This window comes from Temnothorax curvispinosus, unplaced genomic scaffold (genome assembly GCF_003070985.1).
Source record: "Temnothorax curvispinosus isolate PA1 unplaced genomic scaffold, ASM307098v1 QBEX01008353.1, whole genome shotgun sequence".
In the NCBI taxonomy this organism is placed as follows: Eukaryota; Metazoa; Arthropoda; class Insecta; order Hymenoptera; family Formicidae; genus Temnothorax; species Temnothorax curvispinosus.
This window is the reverse complement of record NW_020218133.1, coordinates 476397-487884: the sequence shown is the minus strand read 5'-3', so window position 1 is coordinate 487884 and position 11488 is coordinate 476397. Positions and strand designations below refer to the sequence as shown.

The 11488-nt window shown below is 48.4% G+C and overlaps 1 protein-coding gene across 2 annotated transcripts in view; it reads left to right on the top strand.

Annotated features, from left to right (window-relative positions):
- Positions 1-63: 63 nt before the first annotated feature.
- Positions 64-11488, top strand: part of LOC112457848 (retinoic acid receptor RXR-alpha-B) — a 34765-nt gene continuing 23340 nt past the window's right edge. The window contains exon 1 of one of the 2 annotated variants that reach the window (XM_025021147.1): positions 64-3796. In XM_025021147.1, the coding sequence (XP_024876915.1) occupies positions 3706-3796 (91 nt within the window). In that variant the 5' untranslated portion in view covers positions 64-3705. The remainder of the gene's footprint in view (positions 3797-11488) is intronic. The other variant, XM_025021146.1, reaches the window with a different exon arrangement.

The following is an 11488-nucleotide window of genomic DNA, read 5'->3' as shown; positions in this document are numbered from 1 at the left end:
CCCGGTCACTTCCTCAAGATTATGCGAAGTCGCAAAACATATAAGATCGGATTTATCTGCGAGCTTGAATCTCAGGTCGTTCGTTCGAATTGATAGTGAACTTCGTTGCATCTGTAACGCATTTAAGTCACTCCGCTCCGATCCAGATTCTTTAGGATTTTTGGAAACTAATTTTGTACATCGTATACACGCGCCAAGAATAATATCGTAAAGCTTCGTTTTACCTCGCTCGAGTCACGACACGATTCGGATCGGGCGATTCTCGCCTACGAATCCGTACAGCACCCGGTACATATCGATCTGCCTTTCCGCTATAGCGTAGCCCGGGGCGCAGTCTTGGCGGTAACCTTGAACTTTAACCTCGACATTAGCGATCGGTCACGGGAGTCGCGCTCGCCGTATCGCGATCCACCCACGATCGATGCGGATGATCGATTCTGCTTGTATGATTGAGAACAATCGAGCGACGCCGGTAGAACGCGGAACAAACGAGTCCGGGACGCGCGAGGGAGATCTGGTTAGACTCGTTAGACGATTAATCAGTCAGATCGGAGTATCTAGATAAGAAGTCAATCGGAAATTAGAAGCTCCGTTAAATTCGAGTCATCCACATTAAATTGATATTTTCGATCCGACGGTTTCCACGTCAAAATCGCGCGAGTTCGATATGAGAATTCTCACACGATTGAGGGCTACCATAAAACCAACGTATTATACAGACTTACTCCAACTTTGCCTCGCGATATTGATCTATCTGTTAAGGCACTCCCGTGGCCAATTGACATGACCGGCAACCTTGCCGCATGACAAGTGCAATGACAACGGCTCTAATCGCACGCACATGAACACACACACACGCACGTGTCGGTCCGTGCATGTGCATTTCGTGTAATTGCCTGATGCATTACGTAAGTCGCGGTCTGTCGCGTCCTGTCTCTCTCTTTCTCCCTCTATCTCCCGAGAGTTAGCGAGCCGGCGTCGATCGCGAGACAAGACAATCGCATTTCCTGCGTGCGTGTGTGTCAAGGTCGCGAGCGTGTGCGTGCGGATCGCGCCGATCGCCGCGCGAAAGAACGCCGGGCTGTTATTTCGAGATCGCCGCGCGGCGCGAAAGAGTAACTGCATAAAAGCCGATGATAAATATTTTTAGAGGCTCTCGCGTCGTGTCAAGAGGACAGGCGTATTTTTTAGCCGTCTAGAGAGACCACCGACGCATTTTTTATAATTTTTTTTTTTTTAATAATCTTGTAACGCGACCTTGATAACATCACTTGATTATTTAATATCGAGTTTCTCGTCTCGTACACACGTCGCGCGTAATTTCATGCTAATTATTCCCGGTGGCGGTATCGCTTCCGCGCGGTCAGATTTTCACGGTCAGATAACGATCGAGCGCATATTTTAGAGAATACCGTTCGCCCACGAACATGCGCGACACGGTGCGTCGCGCGTAAACGTTGTTCGAGGTCCTCCTCAGCTTTCACGTAGCGCGCATTCATCTCCGTCCGTCCGTCTTTCTTTTCCCTTTCCCCCCTCTCTTTTCTTGTCCTTTGTTTTACAATCGTGAGAGGAAAGCGAAATAAATTATCGAAAAAAGCGAGATTTATGCCCCAATCCGGCATTATCCTCTCTCGCGTACGAACGAAAGCGACAGTGGGGAACGCTTCGACCGGAGGGACATGTCGGCGAAGTCACCGACACGCCGCGCACTTTTTGCGCGGTCTCTTCGACGGGCGCTTTTTCCTCGCGAGCGAAGGCCGGCCAGCGTCGGGTCGGGTCGGGTACGGGAGTCAGCATAATTCGTCTTCGCGCTACTCCGCGAGATATCCCGCGGGAGAGGAGACTCCCGAGGGAGGGACTGCCGCCCGCGAATCCCTGGCAGGGCGGTTTCTCGACCGGCGGCGACCTCGGGAGGGCAAAAGTTCTCTCTTTCGCCCTTCTCCGTCTCTCTGTCTCGCTCTTTGGGTCGGGGCTTTCTCTTCGGATTCTTCTTAAACGCGCAAAAAGCGTAAAATACGGTTGTCTGCGCCGACGGGTCTTCGGTCTCGACGGTTAACTTCAACGTTGCTTCTTCTCGCTCACCTCTCGCAGCTCGTCGAATAATCAGACATTCGAATTACACGGAGTTATCCGCTTTGCCCAACTCGGAGCAAGTTTTAATCGATTCGGAATACTCCGAATATAATATTCCGACGTTTCCGAGCGATCGAACGGCAATGTACCGAATCGTATCCGATACAATCCAATTCAATTGGTCATGAGTACCGCGCGGTGTTACGTCTCCAGCTTCTCCTCTTTCGGCACTCGCGTCCTATCCGATCCGTTCTCCGCGCGGTAACAGGATAATTTGACGAACGACAGAGAAAGGACGCCTCTCAGTCGAGAGACGGCCACGCTCGGTTGTTTTGCAATCCGGGCCACGGTAAAAATTAAAGCGCTGCTTAAACCCGTGACTAATTGCACGCGTCACGGCTGGCACACTTAAAGCGATTTTTCTCGAATCCTCGTTTCATCGTGTTCCGAAGAAGCGTACCGAAATTACCGTCGATCGTCGAGGCGCTTATAATCTTGTTATTTGTGGAGAAAAATATTTTTAAATTATTTGCTGCAAAATATTCGATAGCAGGGAAAATAATTGTTTACGTTAGCAGAGAAAATTGTTTCGCGATTTTACGTTTCGCAGTTGGATCCTGCTGCGATTAATCATACAGGTAGCTGCGCGGTAATGACGGTCCAACTTTTTGATCGGTGATAGAATCGAACAGATAACGTCGCGCATTCGAAATCGGGATCATGAATAAGTCAGCCGATATAAAAGATTGCAATAATATCGTGGACGTTTATCGCGGTAAAAAAAAAAATACTCGTTATGTGCATTAATAATAATAAGCTGAGTAAATGCGCTGTGAAATATATTCCGCGTAAATGTTTCTCCAAATTGACGGCTTTGTTAAAATGTGATATTTTTCCTTCTGGCTGATACGGTGTTTGTTCTCTTTCCATTTTTTCTTTGTCACTTATTTTAAAATATTCTTGACGACGAAATATTCTAGCCACTTTTCATACAATTTACATCCTTCATGGTGACATAAAAATATATCTTATAATTTATAATAATAGATATAATCTGAATTTATATGGATTAAAAAGAATGTGAAAGCAAGTTTGGATTGGGGCCGTAATTAAGAATGTGACTTAATGCGCTGTTACCTCAAGCCCTTCACTAGAAGGGAACATGAGCTACTTGTCGGTGAATGCCGTGGGATTCAAGGTCGCAGTACGATTCGGTGAAAGATTTTTTCGTCGGTTCACGTTCGTCGTTATCCCTTCCTACTCCTTGAAAACCGCTCTTCTCTTTCTGCTGTAGAATAGTTAAGCAACCGGTCGCGCGGTCGATCACGAACGAACCAAAGAAGTGCAGTGAGCAACCATACCAAATCGATACCAAAAGAAGGAGTTTAGAGCTCGAGCGAGGGAGGGAAGGACAAGGTGGAAGAGGCAGGACTTCTTTTCGCGAGATGACGCGGTGCGGACGAGGCGAGGGTTCCGTCTGAAAAGAAAACGAAAGGGTTCGAATCGCGGGGTGGCGGTGTGTGCCACGGGGGGAGGAGGGGTGGTGGTGGTGTGCGTGCGTGTGAAAAGGTCGGCAAAATAAATCGGTCCACGGTGACGAGTGAAAGTAGATCGGGCAGGCAGCCGGGCAAGATGATGAAGAAGGAGAAGCCGATGATGTCGGTGACGGCCATCATCCAAGGGACTCAGGGAGCCCAACACTGGGCACGTGGCAACGCCTCCTGTACGTATATATATACGTTAACATTCTATGTAATTGATGTTTGACGTCGATCGATCGTCGAGCATTAACTTTACGGATCGCGGCAGACGATACCGCGATCCGGATGGGGGAAAAAAAACCCGCTAAATTACTATCATTATTTGAAGGCACGTTTGTGAATTATTTACGCGCGGCCATTAGTCTTTAAGAGAATATATCGCTCAAGAATATTTAATAGCGTCTCAAGAACGTATAATATGATCCTATAATGAAATTACACGGCGCTTGTTACGTATTATAGTTATATGAGCGATCGTTAGATCTCTATTTTTAATTAAGATCAGCAAATGAGTCGTGCGGATGAAACCGGGACAAGGAGAGTCAAGGCACGGATTTTTGTGAAGGTATATACGTGCAAGTTTCAGGCAAGGGAAAACTTTTGTTAGATATTTCGAATTATTTAGCGAAATTCCAGGTATAATTGCGTGTGATATATAAGTACGTTGCTTGGACGACGACACGCTCATTAAAAGTAATTTAATATTGATGAGATCACCGACAATGAGAGATCGCTGACGTTGATGAGTCAGCCGTATATTTTTCTCGCATAATACGTGATTTAAATTGATAAAAATTCCGCGTTTCATTAGCGCTTTGTGGATTGCGAATGCGATTGACCTCGCGCGATTGTTACCTCGGGAGGAAAATCGTATCTCTGCAACGAAGAAAGCGGGGTAATGTTATTTCGACTATATACGATTTTACATAACGAACTTTTTATAATAGAGTCATTAAATGCATTGAAGCGAACCGAAATGAGATGTATTATAGTTTTTTTCGCGGGCTATCATGGCCGTGCTAATTAACGCTTTATGACCTCCAAAGTACCGGTGCTGAATTGTAACTTTAAGAGTACCTAAACGAGATGGACTATCCTACGAATAATAATTAGCGTGTCGGTGCTAGACTGCCGATTAGCACGATCTCAAGGTTCAGTTTTGCTCCATCATAATCGACAAACCCGCTCGTCGTTTTGAAACGTTATTTTTCTCCGCGTAAAATCCAAAACGATATTCGCGCAAACAATTAATTCTGTGTAGTTCCTATTGCAGCGAACAAATAGATCGAAATAAAATGTCTTTGTCTTCCTAAAAATTATTAGCGCGGCTTACGATACTCGATTAGGGCTGGAAATGTTTATTACAGTTTAAAAGTCGCTGGATACGAGATGCGTATTGAAAGAGAACGGAGATTTTGGATTCTGTTTCTATCGAGTCGAGCGTACACACAATACGTACCGCTCTTGAATTAGCGTGTCGTATCCGTCGCGACGCGTTGCTCTCGAGCGAAGTGAGTCACCCGGTTCGTGCGATAGCCTGCCGTCCTACACCGAAGCGACCGATACGCGCCGCACGGCCGACGCATATACATCGTATGTAGATGCTAAATGTACGGGGTGAAGGTCGGCTATTGAGACGTGAATGGCGCAATTTGCGGCTGCGACGGCGACCGCGACGGCGGCGGCGGCGCGCGGCGGTAGCGAGCGAGCGAGCGAGCGGAGCGCTCGTTATCAGTCAGCCGCTTCTAAAAGCGGCCTTAGAGCGGGCTTTAAAGCTCGCGAACGCGAGCGAGCGGAGGAAGGTCACGCGAATGCGCCCCGTTATCAGGCGCCCACGGACGCGATTTACGAGCCGCGTTTTCGAGCCTTATCGCATGTGTGTCCCTATTGCCGCGCAACACGCGCGCGCGCGCGTCTCGTTCCTCCGCGGACGCGCGTTGCGTTCTCGGCCGCCGGAATCGGCAGCAGCACGCGAACACGGGGAACTTTTCGCACGAAACGTAAACATCGCGGCTCGGCGGGACCGGTATGGAGATCGATGCCCCGGGAAAAATTGATACCGCCCCGAGAACTGACCAAGTCAACGTCGCGGCGACGAAGTCTCGTTGCACTGGTTCTCTGATAACATTTTTTTTCTCTCTCTCTCTCTCTTTTTCCATCCGGACACTCTGCTCCAAAAGCAGATCAAGATTGCTGCGAGAATTTTGAAGCATTATTCTTATACCATTCGTTCGTTATTATTGGATTACTCATTAATTTTTTTATCTGATTATTTTCTCCCTATTATTGTCAACGCCATGATCGTACGAATCTTCGACGATTCGGTTGGAAAAAGTAGTCGCAGGATCAGATAATTCCACCCCGGCCGACGAAATTCATGGTCGCGGATCTGATCGCGATCGATCATGCCGTTGACAGCCGCTCGTCTCACATTTAGACGAGAGCTCGTCTGTTTGCCGAACGGCGCGAAATTGCTCTACACGTCTGTCTGCGTCGTCGGCTTTATCGGATAAGACACCGCGCTCTTTTTCCTTATCGTTCACGATGCACCAGGTAATACCTCGCGGAAAGATAAAAAAAAAAGAGCACGATAATAATACGCGGAACGAGGAGATATCGCGTGCATTATCAGCCGGTCAATGCGCGCCGTATCGCGTCGAAACGTCGATCAATCATCATCGTATCCGCGCCGTCACGTCAGATTACGAATGCGACGCGTCCGCCGAAGTTACACGCTTGATTTCCCGCGGCCCCGACTCGTTTCTCTTTTAAAAGCCTGTGGGACATCGCGACATTCCTTCGCGATCTCGTCTAATGTAACGCGAGGCAAATCGTCCTCGTTTCGTCCCGTCGACGATGGGCGTTAACATTTATGATGACGTTTGCCTTACCTTGACGGCGTTTGAGCTATAGCCGACGATTACCATCGATCTGATGTCGCGAATCGCGCCGTTTAGGACGGACGAGGGAGCTAATTGCATCCTCGCGATCGGGCACGATTATATGTGACGTTTACTATTTATCGCGACGTAACCGCGGCCGCGCCGCCCACGAGTGGCATAGTTCCAATATGGTCGGTCGTGGAGATGCAATTGCATCGCGGGCATCTTGAGGATGATTTCAGTGCCGGGACGTCGCGTCGTCCTAGAATCGACGAGGGTGGGCTGCGGCTTTGCGATGCTCTTCGTACAACCGATATGCGCGCGCGCACACGGTTGCGTTTTATCGCGGGCGCATTTATCGCCATCGCTCATTCCATATTCTGGAGATAATCGGCGCCGCATTGTTCGCGAGGATAACCGGTATCACCCGGCCACGAACAGAAATATGCTTACTCGCGATTTCTCATTTCGGATTTGCATAACGCTCGTGAGAGCGTCGCGACGCGCGATACATTTGATTCCATAATTAAATATATAGATAGACGGCGCGTAGTTCCGTTCTCGCGATATATATACTCATTACGCGGCATACATTAATTAGCGTGCACGTTTAACGTCGGCGAATATTATATCACGTTAATGAATATCTGCTCGATAAAAGTATCACGCATCGCGATCGTCGCCGATAACGTGCTATTTTTATTGTAAGATTGAACATATTTTGCATTTCGAAATACAAGAAGCTAATTATGCAGGATGCGCCATGAATCTCGTACATGTTGAAAATAATGGTAGGTGGATTATGTAAATAAAAGCCTTTTGTCTGGTCTTTTAATTTGTCCGGTTTTTTTTACGACATTAGTCTCATGGGACATTTTTACATACGTCTTACATCGCGATCCCTCGGCGATGTGTCCCGAATTTCCATATATAAATCTATCGCTAATCTCGCGCTCGAGAAGTGCATGAGAATCCGGGCAACGGCTTGCGCAACGCTTACAGCCAGATGATACATATAGATAAGAGCGATTCATAGGGAATTGCTCTCGCTTCTCTATCTCTCTTTCTTTCTCTCTCTCGCTTTCTGCAAACCCCGCGGCTGCGTTTGTTTAGCCTAGACCGTCGTCGCCGTCGCTGTTGTCGTCGTCGTCGTCGTTTCCACATTATCGCACACGCGGTTTACGTACGCGTGACTATGCCACGCACACGCATATACGTGCGCGATAAGCTCCGAGCGTATAAGCATCACGCGAGGCTCTCCGCTCCGCACGCAGAGGCCTCGGGCCTGCTCTAGTGCAGCTAATGTACACGGGTGCGATGCAACCTTGGCACCGATGGGAACGAGCCGTGAAGAGCAGGTCCTGCTATCGCGCGTATCGCGTATATGTGTACACGTGTACGCGCGCGCTCGTCGCGTACAACCGCCTCCTCTATTGAATCAGATTCGCTGTGTGTGCGGGTGCGGGACGTTATCTGGGTTTTTTTTCTACGGCGCGCCGTGTGTTTGCAGACGCTTCATTCGGACGGGAAGAAGCCCCACCCCCCTCCCATTTGGGCGATCTCCGACCGTAATCTTTTTACCGCGATCCGAAACGCAAATACGCGCGATCGAACGCGGAACTCGGATAAGAGTGAGAGCGCGTTCCTCAGAATTTCTTTCCACGAGAACGACCGACGTAGCGCGATCGCTAGTTTGTTCAGGCGCGTTGCGCAAAAAGGCGTTAAATTCTAAAGTTATATTTTTTCGCTCCCCGTACAAACGTCGCGTGACGATTGCGATCGGCGGAAGTCCCTCGTCGCTCCGCGCGAGCACGAAACGACGGCGTCGTGCAGAAGGAAGCGATCATTTATTATAGTCACGTTGGCAGGTTTCTCGCGGTGTGGCTACTGACCGAATAGATGTTTCTGATGTCACGTATATACCAGCGGCGCACACTCGTGCGCTTAATATTCCACCGGTGGCCGGCATTATATACGCGCGTGTATTTAATTAATAGGGGGAGGGGAATATTTTACGGCGTTATTATTAATACTATCGCACACTCGCCCGTGAATTTGCCCGATCATTCTGCAGACGGCGGAGAAGTATCTTTCTTTTTTCTTCTTCGTTTAAAATTAGTACTGTCGCACTTTCATTGTCAGTCAGCGACCTATAGCATCGGGTGTCGAAGGCGTCCTAAATTTCTAAATCCATGCCACTCGGAATACTGGGACGCGGGAAGAGAGAGATAGGCGTCGAAATAGCACCCGCGGCGAATAGCAAGCGAAGATACTGTACGAGGTGCATTGCGTCGGGTTTATGCCCGTCCCGTGTGGTGCCTTGTACAGTAATTTTTTTTTTGCACGTGGCGTGGTGGTGCGGAACGTGAGCGCGGCTAAAAAGACACGCCCTGCACGATGACAGAGGCGTGTGCTCGCACACGTCAGCTTCATTAAAATGCGCGCGTTTTTCCTGCTCACGAGATTACTCTCGATCGCCGATCTTGCAAATTAGTCATAGCTCGAGCGATCCTTTGCCGCGCGGATCTCGAGTCGCACTCGCTCGCAGCTCGTGTACGTCGCGGAATATATGTCGTCGTCATCGTTACGCTGAGCGAACGACTAATAAAGATTAAATCTGGAACGGGGTGGGGGGGGGGGGAAGAGTACACAGATCGTAAACGCGAATCTCACATAACAACTCGAGTTCAGTTACTCCGAGAGTAACTGGCAATAGTAAATAAAGCTGGATTTATTCCGGTTTGTTTGCGAAATTTGTTTTCGCGCGTTCTTTCCTTCCTTTCTAGTATTTTTCTTCGCTCTTTTTACCGAGCTTCTTAGAAACTCCATAAATTATCGCTTAGCCTTCTTTTCAATTGCAAATAACTTACTTTACGAGGCAAATAACATTTTTTTTTAACGTAAGAAGAAGAAAAAATAGCGTGTCTTTTTATTTCTATTTACTTCTTTCATTGCCGTTTTGCTCGCGGTCGCATATGGTGCCGTTTGAAAGCGATCTTCCGAGTTCGGGACGTTCAACAAACCCACCGACCGACAGCCGGAAGGGAGGAAAAATAGCGAAAACGCGAAATCGATATAGAGGAACAAACGTTGATTGCGCTGTCAGGCGCGTGTCGGGCACGTTGCAGCTGCAAACAAAACGTTGCCGTCCGTCGTTTGACCAATCGAAACGCGTACTCGTCGCTGTCGATACCGTCGACAAGTTCCGTTCGCTCTGTGACTGCCAAGTGACTGAGACATTCGCGACAGAGAGCCGATCGATACTCTCCTTCGACAATATTATTCACAAAAAAAGTAGGAAAGAGAAGATACGAGTTAGTTGAAAGGGAAAAGACTGCTGTAATTAAAGGTACAAATTGCTGAAAGTATAAAACGCATTCTTTGGGCATGCGAAAATCTTGAAATGCGAAATATCTCGATATTGTCTCTCGTAACCCGTAAGAATCTCGTGACACACCGTGATAACAGACATTCATTATACACAAATGCTCCTACTATTATTCCCTCGGACAAATGGTCTCTCGCCATAATTCCGAAACAATTAGCGGGCTTTCATTAACACGGTGTCGCGCCACGCGAAGCGTACGCTCCGAAGACAATGGGCGCCTTCGAGGATAAAAGCGAGGACGAGAAGGTTCGCCTCGTGACTCGTGACTGATGACCTTCTTACCTTCTTTCTTACCTTCGAACGAGCAGCGCTGATTACGTAAGCCGCGCGCCGCGCCGGTTAACGTGGTTAGCGCGGAACCATCGCGGGCACTCGCTCGCCGTTGAAGAGAGCATTCCGCGAGGAGGAGAACGACGACGAAGGAGGAAGAGAAGGAGGAGGCGGGGAGCGGGGAGAGGAGCGGAGGGCCTGCAGCGCAGTGTCAGCGAAGGCGAGAGGCGAGCGAGAGGAGAGAGAACGTGTAGCCGCCGCGCGAACCTTGAAACTGACATTCGTTACGGTGTATTTTTGCGCGGCTTCATCTTTAATCGCCGCTAAAAATTGCCCCGCGTCGTCGCCGCTGTTACGAACGTTAATTTCAAGGGGGCTGCCAAGACGGCTGGGATAAAGAGCGTCCATACTCGGCCTACCTTGACTTCCGTCTATTTTTATCACCTAGCGTTATAATACATTTTCCTTGTATTTGTTATATTGCGAAATAATACGTACTCGCTGACAATTATTTCGATTGCGTAATTACGCGCGCGACATATCGCCCGTGTTAAGTCCAGCGAATTAATTGTCTCTTGGAACGCGCGCTCATTGACGGGCTATTTACTCGACAACACCTTGTTTACCAGCCGGGGCAATATTTTAAGGGCGATCATCCTTGCCTTCGCGAGGCGTAACGATATTTAAGGCTATTTAAAGCTTCAATGATACGTCGCTGCAGCGAGTTATATTTTTATTACCCGCCGGGAGAAAATATTTTCCACTGCGAGGGGTTAATTGTCGCGCGTCGCCGATCTCGCTCCAGATATCACGCGAACGAGTTCTCGGACGAGCTCTCGTCCATATATCGTCGTAGAACGTGTCAAAATAATCGCAGTATATTAATTGCAATTAAATTTTAAACAGATGTTTGAAGTGAGTCTCTCGTGCACATTTTTTTTAATCCGACAAGTTATTTACATTCGCCACATTAAGATCGATCAGTTCTGATCCCGGTCTATAAATGTAAAACATCGTATAGAAACGTGAAATCTGTCTTTTATGATCCGTCAATAAGGAAAACGTTCTGGAATGCGCACGTACGATCGGATCGCGTCGCCTACCTTGAGCGTCTCGTTAAACAAAGTATGTTAACTGCGATTAATTTATACCCGCGGGTACCCGCGGACTTTTTGTGCATTCTGTACATCGCGCGGAGCGGCGCGCGATACGCCTCGTTGCACCTGCGACAACGGGGAGAGCGTGTATATACGGGTGTATGTACGCGTTCTCCATGTGTACGCGCGCGGCTCGTTTACCCGGTTGAAATCGCGACCCCGTGACCTTCGCCGTGA